Source organism: Symphalangus syndactylus, chromosome 2 (genome assembly GCF_028878055.3).
Source record: "Symphalangus syndactylus isolate Jambi chromosome 2, NHGRI_mSymSyn1-v2.1_pri, whole genome shotgun sequence".
Lineage (NCBI taxonomy): Eukaryota > Metazoa > Chordata > Mammalia > Primates > Hylobatidae > Symphalangus > Symphalangus syndactylus.
In genome coordinates this window covers 27,624,177-27,651,965 of record NC_072424.2, presented here as the reverse complement: position 1 = coordinate 27,651,965, position 27,789 = coordinate 27,624,177, and the positions used below count along the sequence as shown (strand labels likewise).

The following is a 27,789-nucleotide window of genomic DNA, read 5'->3' as shown; positions in this document are numbered from 1 at the left end:
GGAAGTGTTGTGGTTATTAAATGGCTCCTCCAGATATGATGGCAGCCCTGCCGCTGAGGACAGAGAGCTGTGTGGAGTCAGCAGTCCTTACTCAGAGGAGAAACAAGGAACAGGGCCACTGCCCAGGGCCATGTCGCTGTCAGCGAGGAACTCTGGGATCACACACACTTTCTCTCCCTCTTCCATGTGCCACTACTACTGTCAACTCGGCCCTGCTGATTCCTGAGTCCCCCTGCATGGCACACTCAGTGTACTCCATGGGGCACTGTCTCTTGGCCTCTTCACAACTGGAGAAGCAGGTACTGTTATTCCCCCCATTTCATAGATGGAAAGTGAGGCTCTGAGAGACAAAGTGGTTTGTCAAGGGTCAGATGACCAGTAAGTGGCGGAGTTGGGATTCAAACCCAGGTCCACATGACTGTCAAACCACACTCTTAGCCACTATTCCCCACTGCCTACCTCCTGTTCCTGCATCTCCCTAAAGCCTCTAGACTCTGGGTCTGCCCAGAGCTGCTTGGATAAATTAGAAAGTCTAATTTAGCAATACTGCAGTTGCCTATGACTGAATTCCTGATTGTTAAATTCCAGAAATTGATTTCTCCGGTACCTTTCTTCCCTGGAAAGTAGATAAAGAAAGGCCTCCACCCACAGCACTGTACCCAAAGAAATACTGTTTCTTCCTTCTTACTTGGGAGGATTTGCCAAGGGAGCTGCATCTGAGGGCAAGAGAGGAAGGAGGGCCCTGGGGGCTGTTCAAGTTCCTCCTGTTTCAGGGAGGAGAAGAAAGAGAAGCAGCTTGTTTTCTGCTCTCAGGGGACTTGGGGACAAAGGGGAGTGATCAAAAGGGGATTTCCCACAGCCCCAAAATGCTAGCTGGATTGCACTTGTGACCTCTCCTTCCTGAGTGAAACCTGATTGTTGACTTGCCTGCCACCTGTTTCCAACATGGAGTTGAGATGATACACGTACATGATGCCATGTGTCCAGATTAAGACAACAAAAAAATTATAAACGAGGATTGAAGAAAGTTGGAGGCAGCAAATATATGGTCTGTAAGGGCTCATACATCAAGAAATGTGACTAGAAGCCTGCTGGGAGCCAAGGCAGAAAGAAAAAAAAAAAACATGCTCTGTCCTTAGGCTGGAGAGAGCATTCCAGGTTGTCTGGGGAGATTGTTCTACCTGACTCTATATTCTGGAATAATTCTCCTGAGGGACAGTACAGAGGTACTGAGAGGTGTTGGAAAAATCCTTAGGGAGATCACAGCCCAACGTTGGAGAAGAGCATAGTGGCAGCCCCTCTGGAGGGGACACTGGGATGGCTCCTGGTCTGTGTGAAGTGGTTCCTGATGTCGGGGCAACACTTCCCAGTGTCCGAAGGCCTGATCCTTGCTCACACCTGCCCAGTCCACCTGAGAGTGAGTATGCTGGCTGGAATTCATGAATTGTTGTTTGGGTTTATTTTCAAGCTCTGTTTTTCAAATTTCTCTGTTAAGTGGCTGAACTTCCAGGAACCAGTGTTCACAGGCCAAGGAGGAGGTCACCATCATCTCTACTACCTGAGTGCCCTGCCACACCCACCCGACAATAGAGAGCTCTAGGGTGGGGCCCCTGCTCTCTGGATTGTGGGGGGATATAAACCTCTCCAGCATTTATTCTTTGGGGTTACCCCAAAAGGATGACCACAGCCAGGAGGGAACAAAGCCTGACTGGGAAGCGCTGAGTCCCTCTGGCAGGGTTTGGGAACTGCCCCTCAAACCCGTCTGATAAGGAGCGGCCTAGGGAGGAGGGGTGCAAAAGGTGTGCCCCGTTTGCCCATGAGATCTCTCACCATCACTGTATGCAAGCCTAGGAAGAACAGAGCTTTCTGGCTCAGGGACAGATCTCCATGCTGGAAATTAGGACGTTGAGTTCCTGGGTCAAAACCACATTTGCCACACGTCTCATTCTGAGACGTAGGCAAATGTTTACCTTCTGTTGCTTCAGTTTTCCCATCTGTGCATTTGATGTGTGCCTTGTGCATGCCAGAGGTTTTTGGGGAGAAAATAAGATAAGAGTGGAGACTTGCTGTCAATCACAAGGTGGGGGGTGGTCACTTCTCTACCTGAACTCTCCCACATGGGCCTGTGGGGAGCTGTGGTCCTTGTCACTATCCTCCCGCCCCCAGCAGGGGAGTCTACCCATGAGGCAGGCTTGCTTGGGGTCGGCCAGCCTGGTCTCTGTGGTTTTTGTCTCCTGTGCTCCTCATATGGCTTAGCTTGGCCCTCCACCGACCCTACTTAATCCTGCCTCCTCTCCACCCACCTTCTCACCCCCACAACCTCCATTTGTGGTTCAGCCATGCTCAGTGCCTCAGGAATTCCCAGATAGGCCCCTTCCAGCTCCTTGATTTTGCACATGGTTTTCCCACTGCTGGGAAAACCTTTTGGCCCTTTCTGTCTACCTGGAAACTATGATTTTTTTTTTTTTTAACATTCTACTTAGGTGTTATCTTCTTTACGAAGCCTTCCTTGACTTCTCTGACCTCCCTGCAGGTATTGCTGGTCCCCCACTGTGTCCCAGAACACTTTGTACCCCTAGCCCAGGCACACACACAGAGGCCCCTCTTTTTTTTTTTTCTTTTGAGGGGGAGTCTCACTCTGTGGCCCAGGCTGGAGTGCAGTGGCGCCATCTTGGCTCACTGCAAGCTCCACCTCCCGGGTTCACGCCATTCTCCTGCCTCAGCCTCCCGAGTAGCTGGGCCCACAGGCGCCCGCCACCACACCTGGCTAATTTTTTGTATTTTTAGTAGAGACGGGGTTTCACCATGTTAGCCAGGATGGTCTCGATCTCCTGACCTCTTGATCTGCCTGCCTTGGGCTCCCAAGAGTCCCCTCTTTTATAGCCCTTATCATGTTGCCTTGTTATCTGTTTATAGATTTGCCTCTGCAGTAGTCATTGAGTCTCCAAGGGCAAGAAGTGTATCCTGCTTCCCCTGTGCACTCTGGTATCCCCACCACAGAGCAGATAGCAGTGAATGTTAGTTGAAGGACTAAGTTATCTGTTGCTCACCTCTGGGACTTACTGGAGCAACAGAGACCTGAGTCCTGTATCTGCCCAGTCACACACTGCCCAGGTGCCAACCCATGGTACCTCTGCCCAAGTACCATGAGGACTGGCACAGCTGGCTGGCTATAGGAGCAGGGTGGGTCCTTGGAACAGTGCCAGGGAGCACCCTACCCACCCACCACCTTCCCTCCCCCTACCCATCCTTCCCTTCCCTGGTCCCCCTACCCCAGGGCTGGCAGTTGGCTCTGACAGTGGATAACACAGCCCTGCTTATGTTGCCCAAAGCTTGGCCTTTTAACAGCTGGCTTCTTCTACAGCCACAGAGCCAGGCCTCCTGTGTAGGCTGCATCTCTCTGTGTCCCCAGGGGCATCTCCTCCCCAAACCTGTCTGTCCTCACTCTGCACCTCCACCTAGCCAGGCCCACCCAGTTCTCCAGGACCTTCCCAGGCAGAGCTGAGAACAAAGCAGGGTTTATGACAGTTCTGTCAACACTGGGTAGATGGCCTTGGTTCACCCTGCACTTTGCAAACCACGCCTGCCTGCCTGCCTGCCTGATGCCCACACCTATTCAGTGCCTCCAAAGACCCAAGGGCTGCAGGGAGGCTCCTGGCACCTTCCTCTCTTCATGTCTAAAAAGCACTAGGAGACTTGGGTCAGTGAGTGGGAATTTCACAGCCCTGGAAGTGAGAGACCTTGGTCTAGATTGATTAGGCCAGCCAGATGATTAATAATTAAACTTGACCTGTTCCTAGCCACACACATACCCTGCAGCCAGGGATTACCAGAGAGCAGGGGCTGAGAAGGAGGCTTTGAAGCTTGGCATGGGACCAGCTCTGAAAGCCCCCAGGGAACTAGGCCTCTTAGTCTCAGGTGTTCCTGCCCACCTATCCCAGGTCTACAAATCCACCTCCTAATAAAACCTTACTGACTTTTTCCATAGGCTCTGAGCTCAGAGCAGGCCTTTGGCAATTCCTAGGGTGCAGGCAGCCTTGGCAGCTCTGCTCTGGGGTGGGATTTGCAGAGCAGTTTGGACTTCAGCTGCACCTGTGTTGACACACGATTTCCTCCTGAGCTCCTCCTGAGCACAGGCTCTCCCCTTATTTATACTCCCGCTGCTCAGCACCCAGCAAAGGGCATGGCACACTCAGCATACCCAGGACTGGCTTCTTGCATGATCCTGTCACAGCAACAGCGTTCAGCTCAGAGAGGTGGGAACTGGCCCGTCAGGGTGCAGCCCACCCACATCAGCAGGAGCCTCCCGAGCTCTCCCAGGGGTCTTCCCCAACCACAAGAACACTGAGACTCCACAACTGGCTGCTGGACACTGTAGAGGCCGAGGACCCAAACACTAGGGTGCAGCTGGGTGGCCAAAGTGGGGCTCCCTTCCTCCCTCTCTCTATAGACTCATCCTCCCAGCTTTTCTCTTGTTTTTCCTAAGGTCTTGGGGAAGCATGATCTTCTCCCCGTAGGCTGCCTTCCTGCTGCCCCTTCCTCCTTCCAGCTCCACATTTCCCCAGTTATGAGGCTTCTTCATCTGGGGGAGGCCACTCATCAGCATGTTGTCCAGCCTTTTGTGGCTAGTTTTTACTTCAGGTGTGGGGATTAGGAGTGTGACTTCAGCCCCTCTGATGCCTTGGTCTCGAGCCAGCTAGGCTAATGCAACCCTTCTGCTTTGGGATGAGACAAATCCCCCAAGCTCTCTGCAGCCCAGATTTTCCATCTGCGACAGCCCAGCCAGACCGGCAAAGCCATATGAACCCTATGCTGTCCATCCTGCTTCTTCCACTGAATTGCAGGGTGACTTGATTGGGTCACTTCCTTTTCCCCCACCTCCCCTCCTCACCCCCAGGCCTTTTCCTCCCTGGAAATGAGACCATTATCCTGGCCTGGCCTCCTTCCCTCCTGGTGTGACCTAGCAGAGAAAGACATCAACCTATTATTTAAACACATGTGTGCAAGTGCATGTGTCTGTCCACATGTGCATGTGTGCAAGTGTGTATGTGTGCATATGAAGCTCCCTGAGAGCAGTCACAGTTGGCAGTTTCAAATCTGAGCTTTCCCGGAATGCCCCATCCTGGGTAACACTCCCATCCATCCTGGCCTTGGGCTGCAGCCCCTCTATCTGCCTATTTCTCTTGGCTTCTGGTTCAACAAGTATTCCTGTGGGACTATGCAAAGCCTCTATCTCTTTCCCCTTCCTTGCTAAAGAAAATTTTAACTGCCAAGCATTTACTCCTCTCTCTTTTTCTTATTAAGTAGAGCAGCTCAATCAGCAGGGTTGGGGAAGAGCCAGAGGAGTGGGGCTGGGGAGAGGCCCACCGAAGATGGTTAAGATGGACTCCAGAGAGAAGAGGGAAAAGCAGGGGAGGAAGAAAGAGAACACACTCTCACACTCTTTCTGGGGAAGCAGTCAGGGATGTTTTGAGGTGTTTTGGTGGAGAGTAGAGAGAGAATGTGAGGCTTCTGGGTTAAATCTCCAAAAAAAGGAGAGATTTAACGACATGTTGCTAGGTATTACATATCTGATCTCACTTTATGTTCTTCGAAAGATCCAAATAATATTTTTCATCTAAGATGGCATCAATTGTAACTCTCTCATCTTTATTTTTTGTACAATTAAGAAAGAAAACAACACAATTAAACTCTAACACACATTTGTTAAATACATTCTAGTTTCAGGAATGTTAAAAAGTAAAAAAAAATTGTATTTATTAAAATATATGGATAAAGTTCTTTTAGATTCTTTAATACACAACAACATGCTGGGACTGGACTGCATGGGGCTCTTAAATTTCTTCTGCTGACAGTCATACATCTGGGTCAGTCCTCTCCTCCTCACCCTGTTTTCACCCTGTAGCCCTCATAGCACCTACTGCATGTGCCTGCACATAAGACAAACTCATTTAAGCAGTTAAAGGTTGAGCAATCACATATTCTCAAGGGGCTGTAGTCAAGTCCTCTCCTAGTCTTCATAGATTTTTTTTTCATTTTAATGACAACCTGAAAGACGAGTAGAAAAATAGGTACATGAGGCCAGGCACAGTGGCTCACACCTGTAATCCCAGCCCTTTGGGAGGCCGAGGCAGGCGGGTCACTTGAGGTCAGGAGTTTGAGACCAGCCTGGTCAACATGGTGAAATCCCGTCTCTACTAAAATACAAAACTTAGCTGGGCATGGCGATGTGCGCCTGTAACCCCAGCTACTTGGGAGGCTGAGGCAGGAGAATCGCTTGAACCCAGGAGGCAGAGGTTGCATTGAGCTGAGATTGCACCACTGCACTCCAGCCTGGGCAAGAGAGCAAGGCTCCATCTCAAAAAAAGAAAAATAGGCACATGCACAGAACCACATCCACACATTGCCCCATACCCATACCATAGTCTGGACATCTGGATGGTCAGATGACTTGACCCCTCCACCCCCCACACCCACCCATGTATGTTTGGGTTTATGATAGCATTGGTGCCAATAGTGTACCGATTGCTCTGATTATCCCAGGCTCTTGAAGAGAGTACTGATGGAGACTTAGTACACAAAGAACGTATTTGTGCATGCAGAAGGCAGTGTGGTTTGCAGTGGTTTAAGAAAGAAATGTCTTTAGAGCCTGGGGACAGATCAGACTGCCTGGAGGGAAGGAGGTTTTATGGCAGAGCCCTTAAAGACTTCCATCATCTGAGGGATGTGCAAAGAGTCTGAGAAGCAGCAGCCAGAGAATTAGGAGGAATCTGGGAAAGTATGGCATTGAGAATATCTCAGAATGAGAATATTTCAGGAGCGAAGAGTTTTGTTTACTAGAGTTGAATGCTCCTGATTGGTTGTATTAGTTCAGTGTATCAGTAATTCTGAGAGTAAGTAAGTAGATGCAGAGTGTTAAATGGCAAAAGTGAAAAAGCTCAGACAGGTCAAATCGCATTTGAGTAAGTGCCATTTTTAAACTGCAATGGCTGGTGTGACATAATGAATTTCAATTGACTTATGAATGGTCTAGAGAATCATTCTCCATCCCCAGCTTCTAATATCTGAATCCCTTTTGCCTTGCTCTATCAGCCACTCCTGAAGACCCACTGGATTCCAATTCCTGAATCAAGTCTGGCTAAGATAGGAAGCATACAAACAGTCACGCCCCAACATTGTTGATGGGAGCCACAGAGAGAAGCACCTGCCCTTGCAAACACACATAGTACCCACCACTGCAGACACACACACAACCTGACCAAACCTGGGTCTGGTTGCCTCATCCTGCCTGCTGGGCTAAGCCAAATTGGCTGCAGGACCTGGTGCCCTCCGGGGCAGAGCTCCTGGCTAAGAATCTTCTCATCACCTTTAATCCATTCTCCTGCCTGGTGCTGGCCTCAGGTTCTCCCAGGAATAGGCCCAGCCACTAGCCTAGGCACCAACTTCTTTTACCCTATTGAACTGATGTTGTACATAAGTTATTTCTGCCTGTGCAATATCCCTTCCCTCTTGTTCCTGCAAGAAAACCACTGCTTATTGCGCGAACCCATTCCCTATGATTTGCATGAGCCCATCTGTCCTGTCCTTCCCAGAGAGGTGTTCACATGACCCAAGCCTGATTAATCAGAGAACCTCATCCTCCTCATCACAGCAATTGATTCAGGATGAGGAACATAATCCAAATGGGCCATCAAAATCTTCCCTGTGATTTTGTCAGTACCAACAAAAAGACACACTCTAATTCTGAGGTTGCTAGCTGTAAGTCAATGGTTCCCAAAGTGTGGTCTGCAGATCCCTGCATGAGGTCAAAACTATTTTTATAACCACATTGAGATTTTATTTGCCTTTCTCACTGTGTTGACAGTCACACTGATGGGGCAAAAACAATGGTGGGTAAAATTACTAGCACCTTTGCTGTTCTGTGGGAAAAAGTGAGAGGCTAGGAGCTGAGTGGTAGTCATATGAACCCTGTGCTGCCCATGCTCTGCCCTGTAGTTGCAGAGATCATGTTTACTGTCATATAGCTCCAGGGCACCATGAGTATGGTCGTCTATGAGAGTGGTGCCATCAGAGTTGTTCAGTGCACAACCTACATGGGTGTGCCCAGTGGTCCTGAGAACTGTGCTCTCCAAACTATGTTCCATGTGACTCTGGTGCCACAAAATGCAACTCACAAAAGAATGCAATAGTTAAATAAGCTTGGGAAGGCTGCATTCTATATACTTGTCTCTCAAGACACTCAATGGAAAGCCACACAGAAAGGTTTCACAATCAAGTAACCTGGTTATTTTATTAACCCCTGTTTTCCCCAACTATTTCACCATGCAATCATTTTAATTCAAGAAATATTTATAACGTACCATGGAACACTGGGCTTTAGCAAACGCTCTTAAAGACTATTACAAACTTCATGACAGCAGAGACTGTCTTATTTTCTGCAGTGTGCAGTATGCTCATGGCCTGATATGGTGCCTGGCACATGAGAGACCCTTAAAAAATTTGTTGAATAAATTAATGAGTCCATGAATGATTGATGCTTTCACAAGTGTCTGATCTCCTTAGTATTCTCTATATTTACAGAAGGTGAGGTCCTTGTAGTGCATTATTTATGTCATTTTGCCAACACTGAACTCTGTACTGTGGTCAGTTGTCTTCCCAAAATGATATGTTTTTCAGGATACAATGAGATTTTATGCATTTGAATATGTTTGCTCTGTGAGCAGGGCTGGGCAAGCACAACTGTTTCCCATTACCCAGCCTCTCTGAGGCCGCCCTTCTTCTGTGGTTTGAGCTGGAGAAGAAGCACAGGCAAGCCCTTCCCAGCGGTTTTTGTGTGGTTGACAGAGAGCTAATGCCAGCTTTGGAAAAGGAAAGGCCTTTAGCAGCTCTGACTCTGCTCAGTTGGGAAATAACGAAGCCCCTAGGACCCCTTCTCTGGAGTTGTCAGGCTCAGACTTGTGTTTCCTTCTTTGAGAAGGAAGGGGCACCAAGAACAGGAGTGAAAGTGTCTTGGAAACCCCAAGGTTTTAGAAAGTGCAGGACTTGGGAGACTGAGGCCAGAAAGAGAGAGAGCGGGAGAGAGAGAATGAGAATATCTTACTCTCTGATATCCTCAAGCGCAGGGGCTGACGAACCACAGCCTGAAGCCAAATCCAGCCCACTGTCTGTTTTTGTGCTGCCCTCAAGCAAAGAATCAATAAAAAATTAAAGGAATATTTTATGACATGTGAATTATATGAAAACTTTCATTTTCAAATACGAAATACATAAAATCTCTTTACACATCAGCATTAACAGATGAACATTTGCAATTGATTTTAACAATAGAACACTTTGAGCCCCAACTAAGGAAAATGCTATTTCTGAAAAAAGAATTTTAATCTTCTTATTAGGAGGTCTGTTTTATCGAAAACTGTACTCATTATTATATTTTGAACTTCACTAATAAAAATATCATAGGAATTTGTTTTCTCTTCTGCTTTTTAAGTACCTATATCATAGCCTCGATTTTGCCTCTTGCTTGGAATCCTAGATTTTTTTTGAGACAGAGTCTCACTCTGTTGCCAAGGTTGGAGTGCTGTGGTGCCATCGGGATTATTACCCCGCCAGGCTCAAGCAATCCTCCCACCTCAGCTTCCCAAATACCTGGACTATATGCCCAGCTGATTTTTAATTTATTTTGTAGGGGCAAGGTCTCACTGTGTTGCCCAGACTTACTAGCTGATTGCTTACAGAAAATGTCTGCCAATCCCTGCTCAAGTGGATTATGTGCAATGACTTAAGCTGTTATATATGGCAGGGGAAAAGGGAGCTAAGTAGATTCTTCCTATATTTATTTAGTCACCAGGTTCTTCTAGGAGTCTTCTATGGTCCTGATTGTGCAATTGGTGAACAAAGCGGACACATGGACATGGTCACTGTCCTCAGGGACTTTACTATCTAGAGGCAGGTCACTGGAAATTGATCAGCCTGCATGTACATGTCGATAGGATGATGAGTCAAAGTGAACCCTGACAGCTTTGGAATTTGAAGTGTGGCAGCTGGTCAGTGAGTCACATTGCCCAGGGCACGGCTACCTAGAAGTGCTCTGTGTGAAACGTTCCGGGAGGAAGGATCAGGTGAGCGCCATGAGACCAGCAGGGGAGAAGCCAAGTCCAGGAATGTCAACCAGGATAGGGCTGCTCTGTCATATTGATTCAGGCAGTTGGTCAGAGAGTTAGCCAAAAGCAGCACCAGCACATGAAAAACAAGGTGGAGGGCGGCATCCCAGGGCAAAGCTGCCTGCTGAGGCCTTTTTCACATTTTCTGTCTAGGGTAGCTAATGAGATGCCTTAGCCTCTAAGAGCTCAAGACTCCTGAGCATAGCAAGGGTGCAGGGATGGTCCTCTCAGGAGGCTAAGTACTTCTTTGTAACTTTGTTTCATTTCTTTGTTTCATTTGTAACTTTGTTTCATTTCTTCAGATTAGAAATTTTTCTTTCCTTATGGCTGCAGCCTTTAGAGGAGTCCACAGTAATCGCCTTTTGTCCTCTCAGAAAATCTGTGGATAAGACAACAGGCACATCATCTTTCTCACAACTCACCACTGAGGAAACAGTACAGAGAGGAAGAAAAAAAGCACCCCAGAAAGGCAATCTAGATCACTCACTGACCACTGCCTAGCACCTCCAGGAACAGAGGCAAAGGTTGGAAGCAGGGTGTGTCCCCAGGACATCCCTGCAACTCACCCTTTCTTCTCTGCATCCAGAAACATCCAAGCAATGCCTCTAGGGCTAGTCATAGACTTAATCTTGTCTGCCTGCGTCCTTAAGATCCCAGGTAGAATCCTGTAAGCTATTCTTGCTAACCCCATACCTCGGGAGCAGCCTAGCAATGTGAAATGAACATGGGCTTTGGGACCAAATGAACCTCACCCAGAGCCTGGTTCTGCTACTCAGTAGCTCCATTATTTGACCTTGGCAATGACAACTTCTATAAGCCTCAGTAAATTTACATACAAAGCAGAGAAAATGCTTTCACCTATAAAAAATACATGTAAAGAGAAGAGTCTTCTTCCTCACCAATCCAATACCCTTCCCAGACATGTATTAATAATATTTGGTTCAGGCCGGGCACGGTGGCTCACGCTCGTAATCCCAGCACTTTGGGAGGCCGAGGCGGGCGGATCACGAGGTCAGGAGATCGAGATCGCGGTGAAACCCCATCTCTACTAAAAATACAAAAAAATTAGCCGGGCGTGGTGGCGGGCACCTGTAGTCCCAGCTACTCGGAGAGGCTGAGGCAGGAGAATGGCGTGAACCCAGGAGGCGGAGCTTGCAGTGAGCCGAGATCGTGCCACTGCACTCCAGACTGGGCGACAGAGCGAGACTCTGTCTCAAAAAAAAAAAAAAAAAAAAAAAAAAAAAAAAAAAAAAATATTTGGTTCAAATGCCTCCAGATTTTCCTTAGGATTATACTGACACAAATATGTATAGATATAGATACACATGCATATTTTCACAAGCTAAATATTACTGTACATATTGATCTGACACTTGCTTTGTTTCTATTGAACAATATGTGTATATCATTTCAAGCCAACACAGATAAAATATCGTACTATTCAGTGACTGTATGTTCCCTAATATGGATAGGTGATAATTAACACAACCTACTGATGGATGTTTTTCTTGGTTTAAATGTTTTTCTATTACAAATCTTGCTGCAATGGATGCGCAGGTTTATGAATCTGTGTTATTATTTCTGTAAGACAGAGTACTGAACGTGAGATTGCTGGGTCAAAAAGGACACACATTTAACATTTTAGTAGATTCTATGAAATCACCTTTGTCCCAAAGTTGCGCCAATCTACACTCGCATTAGCAGTGTGTGAGAGAACTCCAGATATCCTTGCAAGCACTCTGTACTATCAAGTTTTTAATTAATTGCATTTCCCTGACAACAGAGAACATCTTTTTATGTTTATGGGCCATTTGCCTTTCTTCTGTGAATTCTTTGTTTATATTTCTTTCCTATTTATCTATTTGGATGTTTGAGTTGTTCTTACTTATAGGCACTTTTTGTACATTAAGCATAGACATCCGTTGGCAGAGAGAAGACACTGTGTTTTGAAGCTCCCAGGGGTGAGTATCAGGGTCTGAAGCAGGTACCAAGGTGCCAGAAGTTTTTCCTAAGTCTACCATTTTTTTTTAACTTTGTGCTGTCTTTCATCATGTAGAAGTTTAAAATGTTTCAATATTCAAATCTATAATAATTTTCTTCATGGCTTCTGGGTTTCCTGTCGTGTGTAAGCAGTCTCCCCATGCTGATGTTATATAATTATTTTCCTCTGTTTTCTTATAATACTTTTATGGCTCCATATATTTATAATTGCATCTTTAACATTTCAGAAATTTACATTGGGAATAGATGAAGAATTTATATTCTCAGCATACAGGATGTGTTTCTGAGGTTGTCTTCTCTCATCACTCTAAATGCACTGGGGGGGCTCATTTTTGAGTAAAAGAGGTCAATATCAAATATGATCCCATTATTGTACTCACTTATATAAACAATTCTACAATTTGTTAATATTGATTATTTACTGGAATGTTAATACTAGTTATTTCTATGCGATGGGTTGCAGATACCAACTTTTTCTTCTTATCATCTATATTTTCTTTTTCTACAGAAACAATTATGATTTGTGTAGTGAAATGTATTTAAATAAAAAAGTGTCAGGAGGGCTACTATTCAGCCAATATCTCATATTGGGCAGCCACCTTGGTGGCCTTGAAAAACACTAGACTGTAAGCTCCTTGAGGGCAGCCCCATGCTTCTTGGGTGCCTCTCCTTATCCCAGGGTACAGTGAGTCCCAGACAGAGGTGTGTAGCTCAATGGGTTGCATTTCTCTATAAGCCCACAGTGTTTACCCCAATGTGAAGATAACAGCTCCACTCACTGAACAAAGACACTTCTTCTGGTCACAAATTTTATTTCCCGATTCCCCCTTATAGCGTCTCCCACAGTGGGTGTCGCATCTGTGTTGGGAAAAGTTCACACTCTAAATATAAGTGAAGGCAAAATGAATTTACATTCCAGGCCAACTCAACAACAAGCATGTTTGTTAGTATCATTTCTAAGTAGTCTTCAAGAATAATTCAAGACCAGCCGGGCCTGGTGGCTCATGCCTGTAATCCCAGCACTTTGGGAGGCCAAGGCCAGTGGATAACCTGAGGTCAGGAGTTCGAGACCAACCATGGCCAATATGGTGAAACCCTGTCTCTACTAAAAGTACAACATTCGCTGGGTGTGTTTGTGCACGCCTGTGATTCCAGCTACTTGGAAGGCTGAGGCAGGAGAATAGCTTGAACCCAGGAGGCAGAGGTTGCAGTAAGCCAACCTCTGCACTCTAGCCTGGACAACAATAGCAAAACTCTGTCTCAAAAAAAAAAAAAGAAGAAGAAGAATTCAAGACCAAAGTGATTGCTCCTCACTGTCCTAGTGGCTAATTTGGGCAGTGTTTTATATATTTTCAGTACGATAGCATCTCTATTATTTGATTTGATCCTTGGACCAAACTCTGGCATGCAGAGAACAGGTCTAACTGTGCCCTCCAGAGCACTCATGAAAGAGTTACGTATTTTCCAATATATGAAATTTCAAGATATTGAAAAGTTTCCCCCTTAAGCGCCAAAACTTTATTCACTAGAAACATTTGTAAGGAAATTTTCCTAAAATAACATTCGGTAAATCCCTACCTTGTTAAACAGCAGTTACAGAGTACAATCATTTGAAATTTCCTTGGAAAGCCTTTGTAAGTATCGATTGTCATACTAGGCTCCTAGGCAGATGGCTTTGTAGATACTGCCACGTGTAAATCCCTTTGCCCTAGTACTAAATGGTTCCCATTGCTTTGGAAGATCTTGCTTCTGCCCTACAGTTTTTCTTTGCATTTCCTTGCTCTCTTTCTGCTTTTTATGTTTCTATTAGCAATCAGTGTGCCTATCTCTAGCAGCTGAACTTCCTGCTCATCAATTGTTTTGTCGTCTATGATAGGCTCGGAAGCCAGAAAACCAAGCATATTCTCAACATGTAAACCAAGAAAACACAGGCTCCAGGAGGAGCTCTAAGGGATTTTTCTCTGAGTAAAGGGGATAGACTGACAAGAGGAGTGATTTCTTCTGCTCATTCACAGGTCTTTTGAGATTTTCTTCATTTTCACACTGATGTGGTTTTACTGCACTAGCCCCATTTTACGGATGAGGACATGGATGCCAGTAAGACAAGATGACTCAGTCAAGGCCACATGGCAAGTGAGTGAGTGTCTTCCTCCATCCATTGCCCTGTCAGTTTTGGCTTGGATGAGCCAAGTGGTAGAAGCGTGGCTGGGGCAGAGCTCACTAGCACCTCTCCTGGATTTTTCTTCAGAAGAGAGGGTCAGCAGTAGCCCCTCTGGGAGGTTTAAACAACTCCACGATACACCTGGATCCCTTCTGCTAATGCAGCAGACCCCTTCATTTCCAGAAATTAGAGCTTGCCAAACAGCTGTGTTTACATTCCGAGCCCTAGTTTATCGCTGCGGGTCCTGGAAGGGATTGTTCAAGCTTATCTTCTCTGATAGCAACGTGCTGAAGGTTGCACAATTCTGACCTAGATTGAAATCAGCTGCAAAACACCTAGTCCTGAACACACACACGCACACTTCTCAGGAGACTCAAGCCACTGCAACTCACTGACATTCTCTCCTCAACAGGCCAACTCTCTCCCATAATCCTGGGACCTGGGCCAAGGCAAGGCGGTATGGCAGCAAAGGTCCCAGGGGACTCTGTTGAGGCAGGACTGTTTCCCTGAGCTGGGTGCCTGCCTCCTGCCCCATGTGCCTCATTCTCTTGTCTTTCATGCAGGGAGACAGCTGGGTGAGAGGGCACAGAGAAGAAAGACAGTAGGCATCATGCTGCAGAAGATTCAGGGCCAGAACAAAGGGCAGCCATTGACAGCTGCACATTTTATGCAAATCTTGAACTGTTTCATCCAGGGAACAAAACCCTTGTGAAAATGGTGGAAAAGGGCCTTTTCCCTTTTAGAAATTCTATGGTCTGACTACTCCCAGATGGTAGAAGACTAACAAAGGCTCCAGCCCCTGTGGCTCTGATCTGCCCACTGCCTGGTCAGAAACCTTTAAGAGCTTTCAACGGTTGGCCCTATAAAGTCCAAACTCATTCAAGACTCTTTATGGACTGGCCACATCTTTAGCTCCCTCCCAGCCCAGAATCACCCTCCGCCTGCTCTCAACCTTCCTGGTCTTTTATCTGTACCCCTCCTAGTGCACTTATCACTTTCCACTATGTACAATACTTGTTTTTATGAGTCTTATCATTCCTGTTGGCCTAGTCTATCAGTTCCTTAAGGGCAGGGCCTATGCTTGTTTATCTTTGTACGTTGAAGCTTTAGTATGGTATGCATTATGGGGTGCCCAGTAAAATTTATTGAATTAAACCAGGGACTCTCCCACAGGGATGAACTTACCTTGAGAAAGACATCTAAATTCCTCACTGAACCCAGGAGCAGGAAGGACACCTTTACCCCAGCCTGCATAGGAAGTGTTTCAGATAGTAATCTCAAGGTCATGTGGTCCAACTCTTCTATTTCAGGAGATGAAGAGACTGACATCCAAGTGCCGGGCTAGGGACAATAGATGTTATGAGTTTCATCTATAGCTGAGGGAGCTGAGGCTCTGGCAGCAGAAGTCACTTTCTTTTTTTTTTTGAGATGAACTCTTGCTCTGTTGCCCAGGCTGGAGTGCAGTGAAACGATCTCAGCTCACTGTAACCTCCGCCTCCTGGGTTCAAGCAATTCTCCTGCCTCAGCCTCCTGAGTAGCTGGGATTACAGGCATGCACCACCACACCCAGCTAATTTTCATATTTTTAGTAGAGACAAGGTTTCATCATGTCGGCCGGCCAGGCTAGTCTCGAACTCCTGACCTCATGATCCACCCACCTCGGCCTCCCAAAGTGTTGAGATTACAGGCGTGAGGCATCGCGCCTGGCTAGAAGCCACTTTCCTAATGTCAGGCAGGTAGAAGGTGGTAGAGCTGGGATTTAAAGCAGGGTCTGCCTGACTCAGAAGCTTATTTTCTGTTGTGAAGGAGCCCACCACAGCCTCAGACCCTGAACATCCAGCTGCCCTGCTGGTTTCCCAGAACAGGGCTCTGGCTGGCCAAGGCCTGGGGCTGGTTGGGCACTGAGGTAGGCAGCACCTGGCTTGGGTGCATTTGGAGCTCCTGGCTGGGGAAGCTGTTTATGAACTCTGCCCATCCAAGGCCTGGCAGCACAGCTACTGCTGGGTCTTTTCACAGAAGGCCTGTCGAGGAGGTCCTAGAACATCACACAGAGCCTTTGTCCAGAAGGAATGGTGTTTTCCAGTGAAAAGTTTGCATTGCCTACACTGGCAGGAGGCAAGGGAAGTGGAGGCCACCAGCCTTTTGCCAGCAGGAATCTGCTCCCAGAGGGAAAAGGGGAGGAGAGGGAGCTCGGGCCAAGAAGGACCCAAGGGGAAACTTGAGAGAGAAATGGCTTGGGCAGTATTTAAGGCAGTAGATTGGGAACTCCTTAAGAGCTCCAGTTGAGTTTTGTGTTGAAACAGCTCAGGCTAATAGATCACTTAGGTTCAAATCTCAAGCCTGCCCTTTACTGCTTGTGAGGCCTTGGGCAATTTTTTTGACCTTTCTGAACCTTTATTTCCTCATGTGTTGTGTGAGGGGGATAATAGCAGTATCTTGCTGGATGTGATGAGGATCAGAGACCAAGGAGTATACAGGCACACAGCAGTCACTCAATAAATGGTAGAGTCTACATACATTTTTGTAAGCATTCCTTCTGTTTCTGGATTTATGAACTGATAAAAGGCCAGGGCTGCAGAGGACACCCAGGCAATGGTGTTGCATGACTGTTAACTGAGTAAAGGAAACGAAATTACCAGGAGTAAACCCACATTTAGAGGAACTTTGGCCCAGAAACAGCTGGGGGTAAGGCAATCTGTTTCTAGTTAGGAAGCAGCCAATGGAAGAACTGTGAAATTCTTCAGTTGTTGCTAGAGCTGTTGCTTCATAAATGTTCTAAACTTAGCATGTGTATGGGAGTGTGTGTGTAATCTACGTGGTGTGTATGGGGGTGTATGTGTGTGGTGTATGGCATGTGTGTATATGTGTGTGTGATGTATGTGTATTATGTGTATATATATATATGTGGTATACATGCTTCTCTATGGTAAGATTGTGGAAGCCTTGTCTTTCTCACCTTCAACAGTGCTCAATAGCACAGGAAGGAAAGACACATATTTATTTTAGAAATGCTTGATCCTTTAGTATGTATTTTTTCTATGATTCTCCCAGTGGCTCTCAGACAAGGAAAGTGAGGCTCAGAGAGGCTTCTTGTTTAAACTCAACCTGCTGGTTAGTGCCAGAGGTCCACCCTGGGCTTAGATCTGCTTGACAACAGTAGGCTTTGTTGGCTTGACTCCTAAAAGAAGAAAGCCACAAATGCAAACACAGTCGGTGTTTTGTTCTATGGTCTGCTCTTCAGGCAACTTTTCTTGTGGTATGTCACCTAGGTACCTCTGTTCTGTTCTGGCTCTCAGACTTGCAACTTCCTGCACAGCACGTTGTCACTCTGGTTTTATTTTTGTCAGCTCTTCCTCTGAACCAGGCCTCACCCCAGAGAAGCAGACTCAGGGAGGGCAGGAACAGCTCTGGGGCTATTGGGCCTAGCCCCTGGGCTGATGTAGAAGCATCAGTTCTGCCTCAGGCTGGGACAGCTAGAGTGTCAGCCTGCACGTTCTGCCTGGGATCCAGCATGGCTACGGTCCCTGCAGAGCTTCAGCTTCCCGCCATTCCTGGGAGGCCTCTACAGATGGCCACAGTTCACCTCCTGGCAAATTCACAGCAAACTCAAGCGTGAGCTGCAAGTGCTGAGGGCAGCTTATTGTAGTTCATTCTCCTGAGCAACTCCACACACACGTAGCAAATGACAGGCAGGCATCTGCCGGGCTAAACCAGGAAGTAAAACTCCGTGGGCAGCCTCAGACAGGCTCTTGTACAGAAAATAGAAATCTTATTAGTTCCTTTAGTCTTTCACCAAACATTTATTGACAACGAGCTACCTACAATAAGCCTGATGCAGGGGCAAGGTTTTTGCCTTTCAGAAGGCCACAGTCCAGTGGGGAATTGAGGTCAGAACAAAGAGCTGAGCTTGGGGAGCAGCATAACAGATAGGCATATCATGGCAGGAGTGGAGGAAGAGGCTCTTCACTCTGCCCTGGCCTGGGGAAAACTTCTCATGGGAAGCATTACTTTACCTAAGCCTGAAGGATCAGTTAGATTTCAATAAGTAAAAATAATATCAAAAGCAATTAAAGTATTATTATTATTTATTAGATACTTGCAATATGTCAAGCATCCTACTAAGTACTTTACAAACATTATTTCATTTAATTTGAATAACATCCCTAATTCAACAGATACTGTAATTATCCCCATTTTACAGGTGAGGAAACTGAGGATCAGAAAATGTGAAATAACTCGCTCAAAACTAGGAAGTAGAAGAGCAAGTAGTCAAACCAACTTCTGCAGATTCCAGAGCCCAGGCTTTTATGCTTTTTAATATGTTCAAAAAATACAATAATATAAATAGGTATATGTCTTGTTCCCCTCCTGGCATCTCCTGCTGGTCTCTGTATATCCCATACACACCAACTGCCTACAGCCTTTACAGATGTAAACAGTTACATTAGTTTTTTGTATGTTATTCAGTGTTTGTCAATATAAATGAGTCTGAATAAATATTATTATTTACCCCTCTTTCTTATTCAAAAGTGGCATATATTAACACTGATTTGTACTTAACGTAGTCTTGGAGAGCTTTTTATTGGAGTATATAGCAATCTTCCTCATTCTTTTACACAATTGTATAGTACTCCATTTGCCGAGCCCAGGCTTTCAAACACAAGGCAAAGTTCAGCTGGAAACATATAGGTAGGCTTTGCTAAACTGTCTAAATTTCATGAGGCACGAAGGAGCAAAGGGGTAATGATACGGATTTATTTTTAGAAGATTCCTTATATTAGGTAGGAAGATGCACACAGCACAGCCTGCCTAAACATGTAGCCCCACCTCAGTACAAAGACATGATGTACTGCCACAGTGATGGCTGGAGAAAAGCCCTTCCATGGAACAAGTTCCGACTTATCTCTGGCCCTGTTGCCTGCAGCCCTGCGGCCTCTGCTTTTTAAGATGTCTTCCCCATGATCTGCATGTGGAAATTTTACAGAACTTCCTGTGCCTAGGATGCAGAAAGCACATGTAGTCTTAATGTGTCACCCCGGGCTACTTCTCTGGGTGACGCATTAAGACAACTTATAATAATTGTGCAAGAGCTTGAGATGCTTCACAAGTGGTACTTAAAGTATTCCCAGGCCTCTAGTATTCCCTGGGAAAGCCTGCTGTCAGGGCTGTTACTGACTCAAATGCCTTTGAAGGCAAGCTGGAGTCAGCACTCCTTTTCTCTGAGAGAGGGGGTTCTCCCACAGAGTAACAATACCTGTGGTGATAACTTTGGTTCTTTGAAAAGAGTAGTTTTCTCTTTAAGGTTATGTGATCACAGTTGCTAAAACCTTGCTGGCTTCAAAGAGGTTGTGTAGTTTCCAAAAAAAACAGCCCCATCAAATGCACATGGCCACCAGTCAGCTGCCTTTGTGTTTGCTGAGGTCTATGGCTATGGACCTACCACACATATTCATCACAGTGAATAAAGCTGACCCAGCTTTACAGCACTGGTTACATTCTGTTCTGGTGCCTCGACGTTTGCCTTATCTCTCCAAAGAGTTCTTAAGAGAAGGTAGCTTATAAGCGAAATCATTGCACCACAAAGTCTCCTGGAAGAAAATATGCATAATCGTGGAAAATGGCTATAAGCAGAATCTTAGACCAGATCTCAGCCAACTCACAGATCATATTGGATAGATTACAGCCCCAGAAAGAATCTGGGAAACGTCTTAAGTTCTACACACTTGGAGCAATCAAATTACTCAAGGTCATACTTCCAATTAGTAGCACAACTAGGATTGGAATCCAAACCTCTTGACTTCTAGTCCAGATCTCAGTCCATTAAATGTGTTTTCCAATATGTATTTCGTAAGATGTTAATAGACACTACGTACAAAAGGGTGTTAGGGTCAGATAAGAACAGCAAACATGGGGTTAAAGAAAATTGAATGGGTTACTTATGACAGAACTTCTCAGAGCCTTTAAAACACCACTATTTATTGTGATTTTCTAAGAGGGGAGAGGATTAGCAGTTTTCCTAAACTTACTTCATCCTAAAACCCTTTTGTGGTAGAACATCTGTGGAGCATATTTTGAGAGACACCATGTAATGCTTCCTCTCTTAAATAAGTTCAAGAGTTTTTTAAAGATACACTCATGGGTAATGGGGCTGACTTTTGTTTAGGAAATGTTGGGAGGTTCGGCTTATGTTTTTGGCCCACTGAAGTCATCATAATGGGAGGTAGGTGCCAGTCCTGACTGGAATGACTATGGGGTGTTCCAAGATGGCAATTCATCTATTTTTAGGACCACTGCTGTCTTAAAAACCAATTTTGTTTTGTTTTCCTATTGTTACTTTGAAGTACTTTGACTCCGCGCCTGGTTTGACATACAGAGGAAAGGTAAGTCTGGTGGCCTCTCTTGATGAAACACTGTTGTGTCAAACCCCTATCTACTCCAGTGGGGATGGCACCAGGATCAAGAAGCAGAAGAAGAGCCCCAGGGCCAGCAAATGAGACATGGGGTTTGGCTGGGGGCAAACATATAGGTAGGCTTTGCTAAACTGTCTAAATTTCATGAGGCACGAAGGAGCAAAGGGGTAATGATACGGATTTATTTTTAGAAGATTCCTTACATTAGGTAGGAAGATGCACACAGCACAGCCTGCCTAAACATGTAGCCCCATCTCAGTACAAAGACATGATGTACTGCCACAGTGATGGCTGGAGAAAAGCCCTTCCATGGAACAAGTTCCGACTTATCTCTGGCCCTGTTGCCTGCAGCCCTGCAGCCTCCACTGGACAAGAGACAGAGTCCAGTGGTGGTGGGCTGGACAGGATAACTGCATAGTGCAGTGGTGGCCAGCTGGACAGAAGAACCACAACTGCTTCCAAAAGGCATACAGTTTATATATCATTTTCACTTAGCATCCTTTCCCTAATAACCTCCACCTGGCAACCTTCACTCAACCCAAAACTCAGGGCCTCAAGCCGCTGTACAGCCCAAGTTTCGCAGGTTGGTCTGGGGGCTCAGATGTTCCTGATAGACAAGGAACGAATCTCCTGGTTGGCCACTCCCAGATTCTCTAGTTCAGAACACATATTCAGGTGCATTTGTCATACAAGTTCATTCTCAGGGTATGCTTTAGTTATTGCTATCAGATGCATTTGCCATACAAACACCCAATCTGAAAATGGGCCCAAACGTAATAACATGTAATAACATAAATGTAGAAACATATTCTAGATGTTCTTGATCTTTTCTGGGACAGGATTCTTTTGGGGGCCTTATGGGAAAAAGTTATCGACCCATTGTGGCAACAAATGCATATTCATAATAAAACTTGCATAAAATTTTAAGGTGTTCTTGCACCCTCTGAAGCCAACCAATAAATCAGTGGGCTAGATTTACTGCCCTCAAAGAGAGCTCTCTGAAAACAAAACATATCATAGACCTATGTAACACAAGAAACGGTAGTAAGACTCTCAGTTGTCCCCTGAGCAGTTGTTTTTTTTCTTTCTTTTGAACTCTTGGTTCTTGGAGGGTGGCCTGTTGCTTGCTAGTTCCTGTTTTGATGTTGGCTTTGTCAGTTGTGCTGAATGACTGTCAATCATGTTACTTCAATTGCAGTACTTGGGGACTTCCTGGAGCTGTTGTTTACAAATGCCAGTCCCAGTTTTTCTTTCTGGATGCTGTCCTCCTAGCTTTTTGGAAAGAAAAAAAAAACAGGGCAGAAGGACAAGACATATGCAGAGAACCATATGGAAAAGGAAGGCAGCTGCTGGCCGTGGAATGAGGTCCTATGGCTCTGTCTGTGGCTTGCCATAAGCCGCACCACTTCTGTCTGGGCCTTGGTTTGCTCATTTGTTATCTGAGCAAGTTGTCCTCACCAGGTCATCTCCTGGGACTTTATTCTTTTCTCTGACCTTCCACTAGGCTAGCTTCATTTTTATTATAAACATTTAATAACAAAAAGCAACATCTTTCTTGGGTTTCCCTTGTTCTTCTCTTGCCAATGCTTTTATTTATTTATTTTTGCTCAAAATAAATAGAGGTTCGATTAGTTCCATTAATTAACTTCTACCCAGCATTTGTCTCTTGAGCCACCCCCCGCCCTCAACCCTGCCTTACCCCTGCCCTTCTCTCGCCTTCTCTGTTTGTACTTCCTTATAGATTTGGCTGTCTTAATCACAACCCAAGATCATTCATTTCATCTATTTTCCAGAATGAAAAGTTCCTCATTTCTATACCGGGCTCTCTGGGCCCTACCTCCTTGTCTGGGAAGCAAGCCGACACTGCAGACATGGAGGGGAGGGGGGCACGATGGCAGCTATGTGCACTCAGGGCAGCTGGAGAAAAGAGGATTAATTGTAAGACATGTGAAGCCTAGCCCAGGATCCAGTGTTCTAGAAGAATGCAAATAAAGCCCCGAGAGATACAACTGGAGGAGCACTTCTCTACCCTGACTCAACACTAAATGCAGGGCGTGGCAGTTATAATAAACGCTGAAATGCATCTGGTGGAATGGTCTGTGATTGCAAAAGTCTAGTGAACTGGAGTTTGCAAAGGCTTAGAACTTAGGCCAAGTATAGGAGATGTGGTAAAATTTGTGTTTTGGCGGGGGATATGGTGGGGGAAAGATTTCTTGCTGGAGTTCCTCAATGTTAATTGAACTTTTTTTCTAAATCTCTAAGATGGTAGGAGCGATTTGAGGGGGGAAAACCCCATAAAAGACAAATGTACTAAGAAAACCTTTCGAAACCTAAATTGAGGAAATAAAATCTTAGTAGTCTTTCAATTTTTCTTGGTACATACCACAGTAAAATATTGCATCTATTTTTTGAACTATGCTTCACATTACTCTGTGCTTGTTTTTTACTCCAGGAAAGACATGCTAGAAATGCCCCTTGAAGGGTTTCTAAACATTGTACAACGCTTACTACCCTTTTTCTCTTCCCCACTTTCAGGCCCCTGAGATGGATTCATCTGATACCAGGAGCCTCTAGGACCCAGAAATTTAACTGTCAATCAAGAGGCATGTGAGGGAAAGTCCAGCCCAGCCTGGGTGCCAGAAGGTCTGGATTCCCGGTCTGCACATTCCCTACAACGCTGGGCACTGAGATCTCATATGTACTTCTGGCTCAGCTACTAACTTAGCTGTGTGGCTTTAGGAGACTCACTTAACTTCCCTGGGTCTGTTTCTCCATTTGTAAAATAAAAGGTTTGGACTAGGGAATCCCCAAATTTCCTTTCGGTATAAAAGTTCTATGATTACCAGTGACCTGCTCAAGGTTCATTATTTCCCTCATGTTTAAAGCACAGAATCTTGTCCACTTCATAGGCAGGTGGTGAAAGTCTATGCAAATGTGCTCAGTAAATCTTAGGGCAACACAAATGTCAGCTATCATCATTATTATAAGAATTCTTTATGCAGCTCTTTCTTCAAAACATGTTTTATATCTTTTACCATTTGTGCTAAAGTGCAATTTTTGCCTTACAGAAATTCTCAAAATTCAGGCTTTGGTTTGACAAAAGGAGACAAGGCGTCAGTTCAGGTAGATGAAGTTGCTGCAAATGACAGCAGCATCTAAAATTTCTTAGGAAGGAATGGGCTAAGACCTACCCTTAGTCCCCAGAAAGACAAATTCTTCTAATTTCACTTAGGGGCATGAACATTTCTTATTAAGAAACAGAACTCTAAATGAGCCTTTACCCAAAGAATGAAAAGGCCTTGGAGAGTTCTAAAGGCAATAATAGTAAATCTAGGTGCTTATCTTTTGCCTTCAACTGTGCTTTTTCAAGTACTTTACCCAAATTAATTCATTAGTGCTCCTAAACCCACACCAGCCATCACTTTGCCTTTGAGATAGAGGGAGGTGATATTACCTGAGCTTTGCATTAGGAGAAATCCCCTGGGTTGACAGTCCCTCTGTCCACACCCAGTGGAATCCTCTCCTGCCAACAGTGGCAAACTCCTTTGTTTGTTTTGAGGTGGAGTCTCTGTCACCCAGGCTGGAGTGCAGTGGCGGGATCTCAGCTCACTGCAACCTTCACCTCCTAGGTTCAAGAGATTCTCCTGCCTCAGCCTCCTGAATAGCTAGGACTACAGGCATGCTCCACCACGCCCAGCTAATTTTTTTGTATTTTTAGTAGAGATGGGGTTTCACCGTGTTGGTCAGGCTGGTCTCAAACTCCTGGCCTCAAGTGATCTGCCCACCTTGGCCTCCTAAAGTGCTGGGATTACAGGCATGAGCCACCGCACCCGGCTAGCAAACTCTCTTATCTCTTGTTCTCCATTCCCAGGGCTCCCATGGTACAAACTCAGTACCTTGCTCAGCATCCCAGGGTGTTAGAACTGAATGGCTGCTTATGGACTCCCTGCGGTGGGCACCTCCTTCTTTTACAGCACAGAAAATCGAAGCATTCAATTCACTCAGGGAGAGGAAGTGAAATACCCAAAGCAACACAGCTAGTTAGGGACAGGGTCACTACCTTGTTTTAAGAGATGAAAAATAGGAACTATCTCCCACCCTCTTCCCTAACCAAACACTCTTTGCACCCCTCCAAGTATCTCAATACTGCTTAAGCCTGAGGAGTACGGGGAAGATGAGGTATATAACGTTTATCTACTCACACAGCACAGAGTTTCTGTTGCCACCTCTGAGCAGCTGTCTTGTTCTGGGCAACTGTGATCTCCCTTCCTCTCCTAAGCTCTTGGAATGAATCACTCTTAAGGGAAAAGGAAGTTGCAATTCCATTATTCTGTATAGCGTGAGTTAAGGGGAAGGCCTCTCTCCTTTGTGTTGTGGGAAGTCAGGGACCCCAAACGGAGGGACCGGCTGAAGCCATGGCAGAAGAACATGGATTGTGAAGATTTTATGGACATTTATTAGTTCCCCAAATTAATACTTTTATTATGCCTGTCTTTACTGCAATCTCTAAACATAAGTTGTGAAGATTTCACGGACACTTATCACTTCCCCAATCAATATGCTTGTGATTTCCTATGCCTGTCTTTACTTTAATCTCTTAATCCTGTCAGCCGAGGAGGATGTATGTTGCCTCAGGACCATGTGATAATTGCATTAACTGCACAAATTGTAGAGCACGTGTGTTTAAACAATATGAAATCTGGGCACCTTGAAAAAAGAACAAGATAACAGCAATGTTTCGGAAACAAGAGAGATAACCTTAAACTCTGACCACTGGTGAGCCAGGCGGAACAGAGCCATATTTCTCTTCTTTCAAAAGCAAATGGAAGAAACATCGCTGAATTCTTTTTCTCAGCATGGAACATCCCTGAGAAAGAGAATATGCACCTGGGGGTGGGTCTCCGAACTGGCCCCCCGGGTGTGGTCATCTCTTATGGTCCAGACTGCAGAGATGAAATAGACTCCAGTCTCCCATAGTGCTCCCAGGCTTATTAGGAAGACGAAATTCCCACCTAATAAATTTTGGTCAGACTGGTTGATCTCAAACCCTGTCTCCTGATAAGATGTTATCAATGACAATGGTGCCGGAAACTTCATTAGCAATTTTAATTTCGCCTCGGTCCTGTGGTCCTGTGATCTCACCCTGCCTCCACTTGCCTTGTGATATTCTATTACCCCGTAAAGTACTTGATGTCTGTGTCCCACACCTATTTGCACACTCCCTCCCCTTTTGAAAATCCCTAATAAAAACTTGCTGGTTTTTGCGGCTTGTGGGGCATCACGGAACCTATCGACATGTGATGTCTCCCCTGGATGCCCAGCTTTAAAATTTCTCTCTTTTGTACTCTGTCCCTTTATTTCTCAAGCCGGCCGATGCTTAGGGAAAATAGAAAAGAACCTGCGTGAATATTGGGGCAGATTCCCCGATACCTTTTCTGTCATCTAATAGCTAAATTAACATAAGCCCATAGGCACAGGGATTCAGGTAACAGAAACCTAGCTTGTGACGATTACAACGTGAAATGAAAATGTACATTGTGGCCCAGAAGCCTGGGCAGCTCTAGGCTTCAGATATTACCTACCCTAAAGTAGTATAATGCCTTTTACCAAGAACACAGCGAATCAACTGTGCTTTTCACAGAATAGGCACACACTAAAATATTTGTGGATTGATTTGGTAGGCAAAAATTCTTGGCACTTGGATACTTCTCCATTTTCAGGTTATTCTTAAAAATTTTTTTTTTTTGTTAAATGTTTAGCTGCAAATGCACAGGTGACTAGTGTTCAACACAGCTGGAAGGAATGTTGGTGACAGTGGCTGTCATCTACATTTCCCAAGTTGGTTTCTAAGTAACACTGCTTCTGGGGTATCTTGAGAAAAAAAGGTTCTGTGTTCAAACAAGGTAGGAAACATTACTAATCTTCCTACCTTGGTCTCCCAAGATGCTAAAGGCACATAGCTTACTAAAAACAATGAGAAGTCTGGGCACGGTGACTCATGCCTGTAATCTCAGCACTTTGGGAGGCTGAGGAGGGCAGATCACTTGAGATCAGGAGTTTGAGACCAGCCTGGCCAACATGGTGAAACCTCAACTCTACTAAAAATATAAATACTAGGCAGGCGCCTATAATCCCAGTTACTGGGGAGGCTGAGGCAGGAGAATCACTTGAACCCAGGAGGCGGAGGTTGCAGTGAGTTAAAATAGTGCCATTACACTCCAACCTGGGTGACAAGAGCAAAACTCCATCTCAAAAAACAAACAAACAAAAAAACACTGAGAAGAGTTGTGGGTAAAGAAACAGTTTTATCTTTGTTTAAACGAGTTATTTCCAAGACCATTTGACCATGGAACAATCCCTCCCACATTTTTTTTGCATGATATCTATTAAAGTTCCACAAAATTCATGTTCTTTGGAAAATACCTTGGGAATTACTGATTGAGCCCAATTTCTGAATTTTATTGGTAAAGAAAAAGGTCCTGAGAGGGGCTGACGTTCTTACAGGAAGTTAGTGGGGGAGGTAGGACTACAACCCCATTTCCTGAGTGTCTGGCCCAACCTTGTCAACCATACGCAAATATGGCAGCATTCTCAAAGGTGGATTCTGGGATCCCAGCCATCATGGGTACTGTTTGAGATGATACACAAAAGGGACACGAACATTTTCCTCCCTAATGGGTCCTTTGGGGGCAATTTGCTAAAACATAACAGGTTGTTTTAGATGCTTCTTAAAATTGGTAATCATATCCCATTCTTGCCTTATCTCATAGATCTCGGGATGCCTACCCAACACAGCCGGATTATGCTATATGTGCTTAGTAAGTACACTCAATGAATGACTAAATGAAAGACAGGGAGGAAGAAGGAAACGGTCAAGAACTGAAAGGGATGAGAAGAGAAAAAATGTAGAGAAAGAGAAGGATGGGTAACAAAGGAGCCAGCAGTCACTGATCAGTGGAGTATAGGTGAGAGAGGGGAAAGGAGACAGCTGCAGATAATGGAAAATAACAAAACAAAACTGAGGTCTAGGAAGCTCCAATTTTAAAAAGTGAACATG

General features: G+C 45.2%; 1 protein-coding gene across 3 annotated transcripts; it reads left to right on the top strand.

Moving 5' to 3' along the window:
- Positions 1-17: 17 nt before the first annotated feature.
- LOC134734335 (uncharacterized) lies at positions 18-27,550 on the top strand. 3 transcript variants are annotated; one of them, XR_010117574.1, is made up of 4 exons: positions 18-299; positions 1,256-1,417; positions 23,268-23,375; positions 27,503-27,550. XR_010117574.1 is itself a non-coding variant. In XM_063626441.1 (3 exons), the coding sequence occupies exons 1-3, from the start codon at positions 21-23 to the stop codon at positions 23,304-23,306; spliced, it is 480 nt and encodes a 159-aa protein (XP_063482511.1). In that variant the 5' UTR covers positions 18-20; the 3' UTR covers positions 23,307-26,265. The 3 variants fall into 3 exon arrangements, 2 of the variants coding, with proteins under 2 accessions (XP_063482511.1, XP_063482500.1); XM_063626441.1 differs by lacking the exon at positions 27,503-27,550 and having other exon boundaries at positions 23,268-26,265; XM_063626430.1 differs by lacking the exons at positions 23,268-23,375; positions 27,503-27,550 and adding an exon at positions 22,526-22,816.
- The last annotated feature ends 239 nt before the right edge of the window (positions 27,551-27,789 follow it).